Source organism: Dipteris shenzhenensis, chromosome 9 (assembly GCF_047967505.1).
Source record: "Dipteris shenzhenensis isolate YYH24624 ecotype China chromosome 9, Dip_SZ_1.0, whole genome shotgun sequence".
NCBI lineage: Eukaryota > Viridiplantae > Streptophyta > Polypodiopsida > Gleicheniales > Dipteridaceae > Dipteris > Dipteris shenzhenensis.
Genome location: NC_141604.1, coordinates 41,433,689 through 41,451,373, shown reverse-complemented (window position 1 = coordinate 41,451,373; position 17,685 = coordinate 41,433,689). Strand labels below are relative to the sequence as shown.

The following is a 17,685-nucleotide window of genomic DNA, read 5'->3' as shown; positions in this document are numbered from 1 at the left end:
ATTGGGAGATGAAATTTATGCAACCTCCCTTTGGGATAAGATGAATGAGACCACTGAAAGTGGATTGGGCATCATACCAGAGCTCCAAACGTCCTGCAGAGTTGAGGTAACATGGTCCCCAATCATGTCCCGGAAAGAAATAAAAAAGGAAGGTGTCGATCCATTCGAGCCCAGGCATCTACCCTTGTGAAGGGTAAGAAGCGCAGTCTTGAATTCTATATTGATGAAAGGGGCATCAAGTAAATGTGTCATATGGGGTTTCACCAATATTCGAATACTATACCAAACTATATGTCTCGCACCATCTCTGGCGGGTGAATCAAGATCTAATGAAAGAAGGGGGGCATAAAAATATGTAGCAAACTGCATGATAGCATCAAGATATGTCTGCAAAAACCCATCAGAGTCAATAAGCTGAGATACACTCTCTCTACCACGTCTCAGGCTAAGAGTAGAGAAAAGTGTTTATTGACACTTCAGCTTGCGAATGAAAAAACCATATCTACTAAACATCCTCTATGAGGCCCTCTTCTGCATACAATGCATCTGGAATCGTGATACTAGCAAAGCAGCGCCTCTCATGAGGCTTAGAAGTCATAGGAACCACCAAAAAGTGATCCGATGTGGTAACCCCTAGTGCAATGCATACTGAACCTCATCTATCACATGCCCAATCAACAAAAACTCTATCTATCCGTGCATGAATGGGCATCTACAACCTCCTGCGCGACCAAGAGAATGGAAGCGAACGTAGCAAAGTGTGAAAGGCATCAAGTACCCAAGCATCTTTGCCACTATTCTGAAAGGGAAAGACAGCCCAAGCTGTTAGAACTATTGATATATTCTAGGCAGTGACCAATGTAATGACAATAAGTGGGTTAGGGGCACTTTTCCCTCATTTAGAGGTTTTTCCCTCTAACTACAGTTAGTTCACTATCTACGGTTAGTGAAGGATAAGGTTTGTCACTTAGACAAAACCTTATCCCCCCTTTGTATTTAGGTTCACTCTTCTATTGCATATTCGACGTTCAACTCTCACACTCTCTTGCTGCCTACTCTCTCTCTCCATTTTCATCATTTTCATCTTTGAACCTCTATTCGAAGCTCCGTCTGCTGAGGATTTTTGTTCCCCTTCCCACTCTCAATGCGTCTCCCCAGCCTCCCCTCCCCTCCCCCCAGACCTCGCCACCCTCATTGTTCCCTCCACAACCTCAAAATCACCCTCCTTTGTGGCTTCCTCACCTTCATTGTCCTCCGTAGCTCCCTCGGTGCTGGCAAATTCGATACCCCTGCCTCAAACTATAATGGCCTCCGCCACCACCTCCATGGCCTCAAGCACCCTCACAGACTCCTCTCCGAGGTCGCTCCCGGTCGAAAAGACGCTTCCCGGACCCTTTCCCTTGCCCATGACAAGGCGGAGCTTGATGAGGAGGATGTGCCCTCCGGCAAGGCTTACTCTTTGGGCATGAAGATTTCTGATTGGGACCAGCAAAGAATGTCCTGGCTCGCTAGAAACCCCGAGTTCAGCAATTTCGCGAAGAGCAAGCCCCGCATCCTTCTGGTGACAGGGTCTCAGCCTCTGCTCCCTGCGAGAATGCAATGGGAGATCACTACCTGTAAGAAAATAGTATGCAGCGGAAGATAACAACAAAACGCAAGTACACGATGGAAAGCTGGAGAGAATACAAAAATTCTGATATACCAAACTGCTGATACAACTGATGGTTGGCTGTCCACCCGTGCGCTCTACAGATAGAGCTTCGATGGTGATCTAGACAGATGCTGGACGGAGGACTATGAGCGTGAAGAACTGGTGATCTGATGATAGGGGGTGGCCACTTATATAGTGTAAGTGGTTGACGGTCGGCCCTGTAATAGGCAGTCGGCCTAATAGACAGTCGGCCTGGAAGACCAACCGACCCTTCAGAAAACATGCCGTCGGCAGACGGGTATCTACTCTTGGCTCCTAAGCCGTCTCATAACCATCTGGTCTACTCTAAGACCCCTTCCAGTGTCTAAACTGGGGATCCCTCCCAATATCCAATACCCATCATGGCTTCTCCTCATATGGGGGCCTTACAACATTGGGTACACAGAATATTGGTGGGTTACATGAGAGGTGGACATTTGAGCTAACTCTAACACTACCTTGTTAAGTCCATCAAGAACAAGATAGACTACTGCCGCCTTCACAACATAGAAATATTCTACAACATGGCGCATCTCGACATAGTTATGTCAGGTTTCTGGGCTAAGCTGCCTCTTCTCTGGAAGATCATGCTGTCCCATCCGGAAGTGGAGTTCATTTGGTGGATGGACAGTGATGCTATGTTCACAGACATGGTGTTTGAGCCGCCCGTCGAGAAATACAAAGACTATAATGCAATGTTCCACGGATGGGATGAGCTAGTGTATAACAAGAAGCAAAGGACAATGTGCATTGGATGCAAGCCATGCACAATGAGTTGCAGTCCATAGAGAAAAATCAGACTTGGGCTATTGTGGATTTGCCACCAGGTAAGCATGCCATCGGTACAAAATGCGTTTTCAAGGTCAAACGGAAGCCCGATGGGTCCATTGACAGGTACAAAGCAAGGCTAGTTGCCAAGGGATATGCTCAGCAAAAGGGCATTGATTATGAGGAGACATTTGCTCTTATATCCAAAATGACAACCATCAGAACTGTTATTGGCATGGCTGCACATTTGGATTGGAAAGTCCATCAGTTGGACATAAAAACAGCATTTTTAAATGGAGACTTATTGGAAGAGGTGTATGTGAAACCACCTCCAGGCTTTGCAGTATCAGATGATGCACGTAAGGTATGTAAGCTGAATAAAGCTTTATATGGGCTGAAACAGGCTCCACGTGCTTGGTATGCAAAGATAGATGCCTTTCTGTCCAGCAAGGGTTTTAGCAATAGTCCAACTGAAAGCACCCTCTACATCAAGAAGGATGGGGGGGAAATCTTGGTCATCATTCTGAAATCTTGGTCATCATTCTTTATGTAGATGGGCTACTACTCACAGGGCCAAATGGTGATAAAATTGCAGATTTCAAGGCTGAATTGAGAGCCACTTTTGACATGTCAGATTTGGGCATGTTACATTATTATTTGGGGATCCAATTCATTCAAGAGAGACGTGGTATCATTATGTCTCAATCCAAGTATGTTCAAAAACTCTTGGATAGATTCACAATGCAAGATTGCAAGCCTATAGCTACTCCCATGGAGCCAGGGCTTAAGGCTTACAATGTATGATGTAGGAGAATCTGTAGATGCCACACTCTACAGTCAGGCGGTTGGATGCCTCAATATCTGTGCAATACACGGCCCGATATTCAGTTTGCAGTATCTCAGGTGAGCAGGTATATGCATAGCCCAAAGACAACACATTGGCAGGCTGTAAAACACATCTTTTGTTACTTGCAAGGCACAAAGTCTTATGCATGCTTACAGTGATTCAAATTGGGCTGGAGACTATGACACTAGGCAATCCACAAGTGGTAATTGTTTCTTTTTGGGCAAAGCTTGCATTTCTTGGCTGAGCAAGAAGCAATCTACTGTGGCTACTTCCTCATGTGAAGCTGAGTACAAGGCAGCTTTCACAGTGACAGTTGAATGTGTTTGGCTACGTCGTTTGCTTGCTGATCTTCATCTTTCATTGGAAGGTCCTTCTCCGATTCTCACTAATAGTCAGAGTGCTATAGCAGTGGCAAAGAATCCAGTGTTTCATGCTCGCACGAAGCACATTAAGATTCACTATCACTATGTCAGAGAGAAGTTGCATGTAGGAGAGATCAATATGATCTATGTGTCAACACATGACAATGATGCAGACATCTTCACCAAAGCACTTCCACATGAGAAGTTTGAGGCATTTCGCAGTGCCCTAAACTTATCTCCTTTTGGTGATTGATCATTTCCTTGTACATGACATTGGCACTGCAGAGAGGTGTTAGAATTATTGATATATTCTAGGCAGTGACCAATGTAATGACAATAAGTGGGTTAGGGGTACTTTTCCCTCATTTAGAGGTTTTTTCCCCTAACCATAGTTAGTTCACTAACTACGGTTAGTGAAGGAGAAGGTTTGTCACTTAGATAAAACCTTATCCCCCCTTTGTATTTCGCTTTACTCTTCTATCGCATATTCGATGTTCAGCTCTCACACTCTCTTGCTTCCTACTCTCTCTCTCCATTTTCATTACGGTCATGTGAGCTTTCTACTATTTAGTTAAGCATAACTTGAAGCAATATGAAACAGGCTCATGAGTCAGAAGGAAAAATTGAATGATACTGTCTCTGCATCTGAAGGGTTGCACACTATAGGCAAAGATACTGCAAAGCTGCTAGTGCCTTCATTGGCTATCGTCCTCCCTATTCTGCCTTGGTCCATTGCCCCGAAAGCAATTATTTTCATAGACACCTCTCCATCACTTGTAGATGCCCCTGTGCTAGGATATCTATTTTGGTTCAATGCAAGTCGAGAAGAAGTAAGTGAAGCTTTGTTTTATAAGATTGATGTGTAGCACCTCTAAAGAAGCAGCTCTAGGAATGCAGAAATCGAAGCTGTAATAGACTAGAGGACAACTGCAAGCCATATCTCCGCCTTCGGTATGCTTTTGGAGAGGATCCAAAGCTCTCCATCAATAAAGCATGTAGTGAACATGAAAATACTAAATCATCTAAAATCAACTTGATAGATTTCGCGTATGGTTCCATAATAATCCAACTGTGAGGACAGAAGATTGGTATCCGAAGCAGTCGCTCGGCTATCTTGTGTGAAGTTAGCCATGACTCCACAATCATATGTGACTCTCTTTGAATCAATGCGTTCCATGCGAAAATGTCATCCATATGACCATAATGCACTGTACTTTTTGTACTATAAAAGAGCATCATTAAAACAATGAACATGCATCTATTTTATAGCATATATTGCCACAAATAATTACTTAATTACGTCAAGAGGTAAGAAACTTACATGCATCATACATCCAGATGATAACTCTTGCTCGTGCTCATTTATTGTCTCTCCATCATGTAAAGACAACCATTGCTGAGAGGTATCTACCACTTGAATACCCACAAGCACTAGAAGAGCAGTTCTCTATCCAATGATCAATCAGAATTAGACTAGCTGACACCAATCTATCCTTCTTCCAATCGGGCAGCCAGCACAAGTTCAAAGCTCTAACAAAAAAGTGTGACCCCTCATTTTCCATTGGCTTCCTGTTTCGCGAGCAGCTCAGCTTCTTGGTTCACTCCAAGGAGGTCCTTCACTTGGAATTCATTGCATCTCCAATCTAGTGGCTCAGTTGTATTCTTTGTGCACTTGGCGATTGAGAAGCCAACAAACAATAACGTAATAGCTACTCAGCAAGCATACAAGTGTACCGCCCTCAAAGGTAGTCCATATGCATGTTGCGTATAGTTGTTCTCATGCATATTGCAAGAACTCTCTCCAGTGAATGAATGCCACCTTGTTATCCCCCCTTTTTTATCAGAGGGTAACTCCATCATGTTGAAGTCACCTCTAATAATCCAAGACACTGCAATGGGGGTCCAAGAGAGAAGTTCCTTCCAAAACAAGACACGGTCCCCTCTGTGGTTGGAAGTATATGGGTTGAAAGGCAGCCCAAGCTGCTCTCTCCAGTGAATGAATGCCACCTTGTTATCCCCCCTTTTTTGTCAAAGGGTAACTCCATCATGTTGAAGTCACCTCTATAATCCAAGACATTGCAATGGGGGTCCAAGAGAGAAGTTCCTTCCAAAACAAGACACGGTCCCCTCAGTGGTTGGCAGTATACACGTTGAAAAGGCCAACCTTATGTCCACCAATGAACAAGATGATCCACTGTGCTTTAGAGGGAAATGATTTGTGTTCAACCACAAGGGGGAGGAAGGAGTTTGAAACCAAATGCGTGTTCACCCTTTGGCGTCCAAAGAAGGAGACCAAAAGTTATGACTTGAAAGTAATTTACTTGACTTTGAGCAATCTCTGGGCATCCAGTTTGAAAAAGCATATCAATGGGACCATTGGTGACATGTAGATAGAGTTGATTATGAATAAATTGCCTGCATCGACAGCGATAAGGCACACCACTAAGACCTTGAATGTTCTAGCTAACAACTCTCATCAACGGGAGGAAGTAGGATGGAACACCTTACCTGACCTAGCAGCAGAAAGAAACCCCTATGGGATGATAGGCCTCTTGGCATATGCATCGAAAGAAGGGAGATCCTCATGGGAAAGAGCCCCAGGAAACACCTATTGATAGGGAAGCCAATGTTTGCGTCTTGAAAAGCGGAGGGCACAAAGTCCTCCTCACCATAATCCACAGCTAGAGAAAGGGTTCTAGTGAGACATGCCTAGTGTCAGAGTGCGTAAAATCCTTGCACTTGAACGATGTGGAGAGGCAAAAGCAACCCCCTTCCCTCAATCAGTGAAGGGAGTCTGGAAAGAAGATGAAGAGCGGGGCTGCTTGGATGAGGGGCCAGGACCTTGAAGAGTATTAGCATAGGAACCATCACAGGTCCTATCCAAGATGACGTCGGGTATAACATTGGCTGTGACCTAAGAAGAGTTTGGACTCAATAGGTATGGCCCTATCCACTCAATATCACAGGTTTTTGCTTGACCCACACTCCCTTTCATAATTTAACAAGCAAACCTCAATATCATTTTACTAATAGATCGTTTTGTTCTGTATCATGAAGAAAGAGTATCGAATGGCCGACATATCGACACTAGACGAGATAGGTTGTGAAACCAACTTCACAAACATTCGACCTTTTTGCCCCAATAAAACATGTAAAAAGTACTAAACCCTCTTAATTTTCTCAATGAACAAATCTTCCGACAATTCAAACTCAAACTTAAATGCACCAAAATTCCACAAGATACACCATCTAAGAGACAAAAGAAGTGGAGGTGCTATGCTACGACACCACAGATGCAACAAATCAACATGTGCGTAAGGTATTCCAAAGGAGTACATCTATGGATGGCCCTCGTATAATGAAATGAACGACTACATCAATAGTATGGAGAATAGCAAGAAACTGTGGATCCAAATAAATGGCTCATCAAACCCACTAGCTAAACATAAGCTCAAACAATCACAAAAAAATCCATTTGCTCTTATGAAACATAAACAATAGAAAACAAAGAAACTAACAAACAATGGTCACAACCTGAGTATTCTCGACCGGATCGGGACCTTCAACGTTTCATCATAGGAACCATCACTGGTCCTATCCAAGACGACATCAGGTATAACATTGGCCATGACTTGAGAAGAGTCTGGAGCCTCAATAGGTACGGCCCAATCCAAGGCTAAATCTGGTGCAACACTGGTCGCAACCTGAGTATTCTCGACTAGATCGGGGGTGCAAAAGGCTCAATGGGGGCAGGGTCGACAGTGGATAACAGCCTCTCTTGATCTGTATGTGGTGGAGAAGCCACTCTCACTCTAATTGGAATCCATCATGGGCCAGCAACAAGTATGGGACGTGCAGCTGGTGTTGGACAATGCCAAAGGTACAATTTGTCGAGTACGAGAGGGGGCCGCCTACATATGATCTCGACTCGCTGCCAAAAAAAAGAGCCATCCGGGTACTGAAGCATGATGTGGTCATCACACATGTTAGGGACCAAGACAATGACCCTAACTCTAGGTACCCCATCCAATATGTTTGCCTCTATTGCTAAAGAGGGCAAAAAGGCGTCCGCGGGGGGGGGGGGGCGATCTCAGTGACCACTCCAAAAGTAGCTCCGATCATGGCAAGGAGCTGATGTGGTACACCTAGGGCAGACCTAGAAATCTAATGAAAAGAGACGTCATCTAGCTATCCTCCTCTACTAGGTCAAATCCAAGAGAGAGGGGCTTGAGGAAAATTTTATTGGAACCCAACGCGAGGGGGCTAGCATTGAGCACAACACTCGCAGCTCCAGGAGTGTCAAAAGCCATTTGAAAGAAACCTTGTCATAAAAGGAGAATGTTCGTGAGGCACGGGGCAAGGTCCTTTGATTGGGGTGCAAGAATCCAGTCCGTAGCCAATGAACTAGAAGAATGGTGGTGGAGCTCTCAACCTCCACATCCTTTTGTGACTGCAATAGCTCATCTTACGAAAAGATATACATTCTCGTAGCTGGTGGAAGTGGACAAGGATTGAATGGATGGGTTGCCATTCGCCAATCAATGGTGAAAGGATGATTCAAACTGTTGTAAGATCTGTCCGTCTTTGGGAGAAGGTAGGAAGAATGATCTAGAGAGTAGGTAGGGGGGAAGAAGAAAGGATCTAAAGAGAAGCTGAGGGGGTAAGGGAGGGGCTGAGACTGATAGGGACGGGCTCAGGGGATGAGAAAAGGGAGAGGCTGAAGGGGAGGGGCTGAGAGGGAGGACCAAAGAGCCCGAGGGGGGATAAGGGAGAGGCTTAAGGGAGGGGTGAGAGGGGACAGGCTTAGGGGCTGAGGGCGACAGGCTGAGAGCTGAGGGGGGCTGAGAGAGAGACCACCTAGCTGAAATTGCAAGGGGATTGAAGGCTAAGAACCTGAAAAGCCATAGATGGATCAATTTGAATCACTTACAGGTGCAATCCAGTATGCTAACCAGCGAAGGAGGGGAAGATTGTACCGAACTGTACAGCCCAATGTATGGCAGATTTGTACAGGCAAAATGTACAGAACTGTACGGATAGATATACCAACAACGCAGCTCAGTCAAGCAACAGAGAATGTGGCGAAATTGGCATCAACTGTACAGATCTGTGTACAGACCACAGTACAGCAAATCTGACGGCAGGTGTACGGAATGGGGGCAGATGTAATCCCATTGAACAGGCAATCAGTACAGAATAGCAGGAGCTGTGAGTTGCGATTCCTTTCCTGGAAAATGGTGAGATTTCTCAAAGCAACTGAATCCCATTCTCTATTCCAACTTCAGCTATGTAGGCAGGGGGGGAAGCTGAGAGGGAAGCAGGAGCTAGAAGGCTGAGGGTGAGGGCAACAAGGGGGAGGGGAGGATGAATGACGGGGAGCTGTGACCTGATTTTCAAGAACCTAGACTATACTTTCAAAAGGTAAACCCAAGTACGACATCCTGTTTGATGGCCTCCAATTTTGGCCAAGCAACATGCTTTGACTTGGGCCATGGAGTTACCTTGCAGCCACCGTAGGCAGTCTTGGCGGTGACAGAAAGGCCCCTGGCTCCCCATTAAGGCATATCTTATATGCTCGAATTACATTCATAAAAAGAAAAGAGATGGTAACCCCTCAATAGGATTCACTTCAAGTCAACACATGAATGAAAAGAAATTAACACGACACTATCAATAGAAGTGTTGCACAATACACGTGCAAATTAATTTAAGAGACATAGTCCATATCATCAGGTACAAACTCAGATAACTTGGGTGTTTCGAATATAGAATTTGCTACTTACTATAGTTGCATTCGAATGCTCAACCTGTGTCATTGAGCACATCCAGGACAGAAAGTTCCTCACATTGAAGCCTTTGTGTCATTCAGCACATCTATCTTACAGGGCACTCAAGTGGTCCGAGAAAGATAGAGGATTGTGTAGATAGATCCAAAATTTGCCTATACTTCTCACAAAGTCACTCAGCTTCTTGCTCACAAGTTTCACTCAAAGCTCCTCAGCTTTGCAACCAACTAGGTAGGTACATCTGAAGCCTCTCTGATACAAATTCTTTGTATAAAAGACCATAAGCTCATAAATAGATTGAAAAGGAATATAGAAAAGGTAACAACTAACTAAGAGAAGCTTGGAGAGAGGAGTTAGGCAGGATGGAGAAAGCATTGCCAAATCAGAGAAACCAACTCTATACATCCGACATACTAGATACGACTCTAGTGAGAACACTTAAGGATTGGGATCGACAGGAAGCTAAGATTCATGATCATAAATTACCTTTATCTCAGCCAACTAGATAAGCTTGCATGGCTTTATGCCACTTGGACAAAACCTCCACCTTTATCAAGTTCATCACTAACATCATCCCTTATTTCATTCCATTACATCATTGCTTAGCTCAATGTTTTACGCTTACTAAGATAGCACAATGTTGTTTCAACCAATTTCCTATTGGTTACTTTAAAGATCGGCAACAAATGTCAAAGGCTTTCCTTAGAGGTTCTAACAAGAGATCAGTGAAGAGGATGTTTGCACTAAAACTCAGTTAGCTGAAGCAGAAGGAACATGTGGTGTGCATTGCCTAGCTTTTGGGAACCCTTGGATGACTACATGATCCAACAAAGCGAGACAATCATTTGATTTGGTCCATCGGATAAGAAAGTCAATCGAATGGCCACAATGGATGCAATGATGCTTTAAGATATGTGCTTGCCACACGGAAGATTCAAAGCTTGATCCAATGGCATGCGATGAGCATCGATTCTCAGCTATAGGATGAGAACTTGATCTAACAGGCCATGATTGGCACCAAATGTAGACAGCCAATTGCGAGCAGCGGCTACATTCCAGCTCATAAAATCTCGCATGTGCCATTTTTCTGACTTGGCAGGCGAGTGTACCAAGTGTCCAATGGGCAGGGCTTGCCCACCCTACTGTCCACCTCGCCCATTAGATGTAAACAAGTCTATGGCCCAAAGCCGACCACCATTGCACACAGGCACGGCCGAATGTTCAATCCTTTGCAAGGGGTGCACATTAATATCGCTGCCGCCAAATTTGAGTCGTCAGATCTTCCATGATTGACCATTGTGGTGGATGTGTATTTTAGAACCTTGATGGTCTTATTCAATAGTATGCCTCACTACAAAATCTTTCACCCTCAAAAAAAAAAAAAAAAAAACTTTCACCCTCATCACAAGCCTCTACTCAAATCAAGACTATGCCAATATATTTTTGCCAAAGTCATATTCCTTCTACCTCAATCAAGCAAGGAAATTTTAGAAAATTCTCTCAAATATTTACTTCTACACCTTGGATATTTTCCTTTCCAAAGAAGGTTTTGTTCTCAAGTGCTTTCTATGAAAAATGTTAGCATAGTGTGGCTCAAGAACAGTTTAAGAAATTTAGAATCCTTGAATCAGTGACCTAACTAACTTTGACAATAGTCATAATGAAAACATGTCGTGTAAGTATACATTGGACTCCCTGATCTTTGGCTTATGAGACTTGAAACTTTCTCCTTTGGACATACGTAGCCTCATACTTATGCAGCAACCTTTTTTCCTAATGGCACTTTGTATGCTTGCTACAAGAATGTTGATGTGCTGCAGGTACAAACAATATTTAGTCACGACTTGCCTTGGCAAAGCTGGAAAATTTAGAGGCTGGATCATTGAGTAAAACGTATGGACTTCCTTCTTCAACCTGCACAGAAAAAAGAAGCAGATTAACACCACTGGCAGGTGGACAAGGATACAGGCCAATGTTTTCCTGCTTAGAAAATTCAAAGATGAGATAGACTGATTTTTCTTTCAAGCAATAGCGGGTGGAAATGGGCCCAGATAAAGACTTACAAGTTCTGCATGCTCCAAGATAAGCACACGGTCAAGGTTCAAAATGGTAGAGATACGATGGGCAATAGTAATGACTGTCATCCCCTTGCATTCCAGCGTGACAGTATTTTGCAATATTGATGTGGTTTGTGGGTCCACATTGGCTGTACATTCATCCAAGCAGAGTACCTGTAGAGGATGTATCTCAAGTTCCTAGTATGTAAATATTATGGAAGACAAACAATTCTCTTTTGTGGAGACAAAGGCATTTAATTATGGCTTAGGCAATTGCATGGCCTTGAGAAAATGTCAAGTATGGAGTTATGGTCCCTCTCTGGAATCCATGCACTCTGCCTGCCACAAAGTAAGATTCTATTGCCTATCACTTTTTTTATTTTCCAAAGAAAGGAATCTTCTATTAATGCTTGAAAAACTTCATACAAAGCAGAAGCCCCAAAGGTGCTGAGTATGGATAAAAACGGATCAAGTCTGAAAGAAGAAAAACTAGCCTGTTCTAAAGAAACCCAACTCAATGCCTAGGGAATCTCTGGTACAAGGGCTAACAGTCAGGTGGGGGGACTATACAGCCAGCAAATCCCTCACGGAGTAAAAATGTAGAAAACTCCTGCAAACCAAGTAGAAACGTGCATGCCTCATGACAATTGCCCTAGAGCCCGGGGTCCCATGCTCCCAAGTGGAGCGCAGGGTGTAGTTGATATCCTGCCAGATGGCAACCAAGGTAGCCGAGGGTGGAACCGGATGCTCACCCATCACTAGACTACATCGAGCAACCCAAATGTTCCATGCCATCATACTGGCTACTACCTCCACACACTATCCTCCGGAGGGGGATGAGGATCCGGGCTATCAGGAGGGACCGCCTCATGGAGCTCTATCCTCTGAATGTTCTGACCCTGTATCCGGTAAGCTAGAGAGACCTCATCAATTTGGAATGCGTGACCTCCCTCGGTCAACAAAGCCACCATCCCCCAGGTGTAGTCCCTTTGAAGGCTCTGCATGCGGGTCATAATCCTGAGGGCTCCCATCCAAATCCTCGTTGCGCAAATCCTCGCTGCGCTATGACAACTTCAGAGGCAGTGAGGGATCATCTCCAGAAATCCAGCAGAGTAGCAATGACACTACCCCTCTACCTGCATCTGCTCCAACTATGAGCCAATGGGCAAGCCTCCGTGGGCCGCTAGCTAGAAGAAGTAGGAGATCTTCCTTGGCTGCAAACTGGACCATAAACGCGTCCAAAAACTGACACGTAGACCTCTTGGGGCACTCTCTGGGCCCCCCAATGCCTCTCCCTTGAAGGGGTCCAAATCAAAGAGTCCATCTGAAGCCTCCTACCAATCCATGTGGTGTAGGAAAAGAAGGGCACCTCATCCACCTGCTTAGCGAGGCCGATTCTGGAGGGTCAAAACCACTCTCCCGGATCCCACTGTACCTCTCTCAAGGGCCTACCCTCCCAAAGCTAGAGCCGCCATCTGGGGGGATCTTGCTCTGGGATGCTGGGAGGATCAATGTGCCACTCCTTCTTAAATCAACCCACCACTCTGATCATCTACCAATGAATCCCATCTAGACTCCCATCCATCTCTGGGTCTCTCTCAATGAGTGCCTGAAGTAGGCCTCCCGGTCCTACACAAAAAAAACAAGGCTGTGTGCTGCCTCACTTCATCATCATCGTCAAGGGGACCCCAGTCCGAGAAAACTGAGCGATCTGCTGCTCTGCTGTAATATCAATACCCACCTGGCATCCGAAGTATCTCACTGTCTAGCCCCGCGGTATCTAGCGGAAGCCAAAGTCACTCCTCCACTCTTGAATCTCATGTGCCTTCTCAGAGCCTGTGAAGAAACCGATGGATTTTGTCGACTTGATTCGCGCACCCAAGGCCTCACACTAGATAGCCAAGGCTCCCCTGTCTCTCTCCAAGCTCGCTGTGGTTCCCTCGACGTACAAGCCCTGGCATCTGCAAACTCAAAGTCTAGCAACTCCTCCTCTTGTCTGATTGGGAGCCTCAACCCTATGAGGTCCGCCACCTGCGATCTCAAGTAGTAGCCCAAAGCCTCCGCCACAAACAAGAAGCGAAAGGAAGCGAGGGGACAACCTTGACGGACCAAGCGAGAGAGAGGAAAGGCCTCGCCCGTGTGTCCACCAACAAGCATCTGAGTAGAGCTCCCAGCATAAAGAGCAGAAACTCCTCTAATCCATCTGTCTGAAAAACCCAACGTCTGCATAGTACCCTCCAAGAAAGACCACTCCACCCCATCGTAAGCCTTCTCAAAATCCAAGAGAAGGACGGCCAAAAGTTATGACTCCTCCCTGGCCCAATCCACTGCCTCCTAGAACGTGAAGATGTTGTCCAAAATGTTGCGCTCCCAAACAAACCCGGTCTATGTGTCGTGGATGATGTCAGTGAGCTGAGGCCGTAACCGTAAATTCAAGACCTCAGCGAGGATGTTGTATGCGGTATCAAGCAAGCTGATTGATATCCACTGCCGAACGTCTGACCTATCTCCCCGTTTTGGGATCAAACTAATTCACCCCCTGCTCAAGGACTGAGGAAGGGAGCCCGTGTCAAAGATCTCCTGGCAAGCTAGGCGGAAAAGGGTGGAAATGATCTCCTAGAAGTTTTGGAAGGCAGCCGGAGTCAAGCCATCCTTGCTAGGACACCTATGGGTTGGGAGGGCCTTGAGGGATTCTGAGAGCTCCTAGACTCTTGCACAACTCCCACGAGACTACCGTCGGAACGTGGTTCCAAACTAGCTCACGTGCCACAAGGCAAGCTGGAGTCATCCTCTTCGTCTGCTTAAAGAGTTGACTATAGAAAACCATGGTCAGCTCTAGAATCTCCTATGGATCAGTGTGCAAAATGCCCTGTGAATCCCGTAAATGCTGCAACTGCGTGCCTGCCTGCCGATCCATGTCCAGTGGTCTAAAAGAACTGCTTCGTCATTCTGTCCCCTTGCTGTACCCACCGCGCCCACCAGAAGAAGTGATAGGAGAACTCAGCCCGCCAAACCTCTGTGTCTTGAAGCTCAAGGCACACACTCTCAAATCTGTCACTAAGCCATTGGGTCCTGCTCCCTGAGCCTCTTTATGAAGGCGAGATCTCTCCGCAGTGCACGCTCACGCTCCTGAAGAGCCCTCCTCCGTCTAAGAGCGTGAGACTGCAACTCCACACTGCTCCTCTGGATTGCATCTGCCACCCATGAAGCCCAGCCCTCGCAAGGTGCTAACTCTGACTACTGCCAAATCTCTCCCATAACCTACAGAATCTCCCCATCCTGTAGGAGGTCCTCTGGAAGGTGGACCCCCTTTTGGTGGGCAAGACCTTGGCGGGGTTGCTCTAGGTGGAGTACTGCTGGAGAGTGATCTGACATCGTGGTGCCTGCGAGAATCCCGATAGAGCTGCCTTTGTGTAGTGCCCAGTCCCCAACGTAGAAACAATCTGGCCTCTCAAGTAGTCCATCATGTCTCCTCTAGCCAAAAGAGAGGAGGCTTCTAGGTATCCTGTTGAGCTCTGACTCTCGCCATGTGTCTCTATCACTGATCATGAAGATGAATTGCTCCCACGTGCTCCGCTCTACTGCTGGCATCTCAGAGAATGAGGCACTACCCTGCTTGTCCTTCAACTCTAGGTTGTTGAAGTCTCCTCCAACAATCCAGGAGTCAACATCTAGAAGACGCTCTGTCAGCCTCCTCCAAAAGGCCGAACAATGGTGTTTACACGCTAGGGCATACACATTTAGGATCCCAATCCTGGACTCTCCCATCCAAACGTCCTGGGATAAGCTCACCTAATCATAGACCTTTGGGGCCACTGTTTGTGAGACCGAGATGCAGACCCCTCCACTCCATCCTACAGCAAGGGACCACACCTCCGGGCCTCTCCCCGAAAGGAGATGGTGTCGCCATCTGATGTCTGATGCTGAGAACATATGCTCCTGTATCAAAAGGATGTCCCCGCACTACCACTGCCTGTAGCAACTCCTACCGAAGGATCAGGTATTGCGGTTGACTATGAGCATGGTCGTGGAGCCCGTGCACGTTCCAACTCACTATGGTCCAACTCATGAAGATGGGGAAGTAGAAAACAAGGCTCTCTTGTGAGTGGGTGCTTGTCCCAGAAAGACTTCCTCTTGTGACTTTGTCGGGGGTTTGGAGGGCGAGTAGTCCATGTCCGTACATCGGTGTACTAGGCTAGACACCGGGTCAATGCCAATCTTCTGTGCCCACTTAATGATGAAGGAAACTTCCACCCCAAACAAATCAACAAACTTCTAGAGTGGCCAGTAGTATGCCTAATCGATCTTTTCCTCATGTGGCAATTTGATAACCCATACTACCAAACCACACATCGGCTTCTCCCTCATGCGTGAAATTTGATCTACCAACATAGCATCAAATACCACTGGGAACCACTTCTCCAAGCCTATAGAGGCAAGCTGGAATCTCCAAACTAGGTGTGTCTGGGAGCCCACTATGCTGATCGAACCCCCTTTCCGGGGCTGCAAGATCACAAGCGTTACCTCTAGAGGTAGAGGATAAGAGTACAAAATCTCTAGATAGTTCCAGAGTCACAATCTCCAAAAGTCCAGCGGTAGGGGACGCCCAGGCTAAAGTTTGGGAGCTGCTGACCGAGAGGACGAGCCCCTTCCCTCTGGCTCCCCCCCTGAATGGAGGGAGGGGACAAGATACTGCGATGAGGAAGCGGAAGGGGGCGCTGTCTTACCCTTGCCTGATGGCAAGGGAGTCGAGATAGGTCCAAGGGAGGGAGGGGAGGGGGGGGAGGCTGAAGAAGGAGGGGGAGGGGGGGACGGAGTGGGGAGGGGAAGGCGGAGGGAGGGGGATGGTGGTGAGGATGACGATAGCAGGCAGGGTGAGAGAGAGAGGAGGGAGTGGGGGGAGCTCAGGAGGAAAGGGAGGGAGTGGGAGAGGGAGCCAGGGGGGAGGGGGACGGCGGGGGGGAGTATGGGCGACCACATGCCCACCCTGCTGATCAGGCTCACCGAGGCTCTGGATCCGCTTCTCCTAGACCGTTGCTGGCTAGCCTCCGCAGCTTTTGCCATCGCAGCATCACGAGCTCCAAGGGCTCACTGCTGATACAAGGCTGATTACGAACGCTGGACCTCCATCCCGGAGGATCAAATGGCTAAACCGTGGCCCCTGCCGCTGGGGGGGGGTCTCCAAATATGGGCTCCTACAATTGCTCCTCCGCAAGTGCCTCTCTCTCTCTCTCTCTCTCTCTCTCCGTGTGTGTAGCCCGTTGCCTGCGACACTTTCAAGCCAGTTTGCTTGGTTTATTTTTCTTTTTAGCCTGGGTCAAGTCCCCTTCTGAAGGTGTCACCCAGGGGGTTTGAGACTCTTGCTGTTCCTATCTGGGAGGGGGGGGAGGCAAGGCCCTAGCCTGTTGACTCTGCCTGCCCTGTAGGGGTGGCAGGGGAGGAGCCCGAACTTTGGCCGCGAGAGCAATCTCTAGCTTTCTTTGCAACGTCTTTCTTCAAACAAGCACAAAAGCTCCCGCTGCAAAGAAAAGGAAACAGATGGTAGGGAAGGAGGCGAAGAGGGGGCGGGGTGAGGCGAAGAGATGGCGGGGTGAGGCGGAGAGATGGCGGTGGTGAGGCGGAGAGATGGCGGGGTGAGGCGGAGGGGGGGGCGAGAGAAGGCGGGCTGAAGGAAGGAGGGAGAAGGTAGGGAAGGAGTTGGAAATGAGGCGGGGGATGGCGGGGAGGAGGAGGTGGAGATGGTAGGAAGGAGGAGGTGGAGAAGGCGGGGAGGAGGAGGTGGAGGGGGGAGGCAGGAGGGAGAGAGGAAGGAAGTGGAGGGGCAGCGGGAAGAGGCGGGAGGGGCAGTGGGAGGAGCCGAAGAGGGGAGGCAAGATAAGATGGTGGGGAGGGGAGGCGGGATGGCAGGGAGGAGGAGGTGGAGGGGGGAGGCAGGAGGGACAGAGGAAGGAAGCGGAGGGGCAGCGGGAAGAGGCGGGAGGGGCAGTGGGAGGAGCCGAAGAGGGGAGGCAGGATAAGATGGTGGGGGGGGGAGGCGGGAGAAGATGGGGAGGAGGCAAAGATGGCGGGGGGTGGCAGGGGAGAAAGCGGTGAAGGAGGAGGAGATGGCGAGGGAGATGGTGGGGGAGGAGGCGGAGGAGGGTTGCGAGAAGGAGGAGATGGCCAGGAGGGGGGG

At 47.5% G+C, this 17,685-nt stretch overlaps 1 protein-coding gene and 1 pseudogene across 2 annotated transcripts in view; one reads left to right on the top strand and one right to left on the bottom strand.

The window, feature by feature from the left end:
• The first annotated feature begins 1,144 nt into the window (after positions 1-1,144).
• Positions 1,145-4,533, top strand: LOC147898642 (xyloglucan 6-xylosyltransferase 2 pseudogene; annotated as a pseudogene).
• A 6,385-nt stretch (positions 4,534-10,918) lies between these two features.
• Positions 10,919-17,685, bottom strand: part of ABCC13 (multidrug resistance-associated protein 11) — a 340,660-nt gene continuing 333,893 nt past the window's right edge. For both annotated transcript variants that reach the window (XM_087378873.1, XM_087378874.1), the window contains exons 35-36: positions 11,517-11,684; positions 10,919-11,367 (exon numbers count right to left, since the gene is read on the bottom strand). In XM_087378873.1, the coding sequence (XP_087234999.1) occupies positions 11,287-11,367; positions 11,517-11,684 (249 nt within the window). In that variant the 3' untranslated portion in view covers positions 10,919-11,286. The remainder of the gene's footprint in view (positions 11,368-11,516; positions 11,685-17,685) is intronic.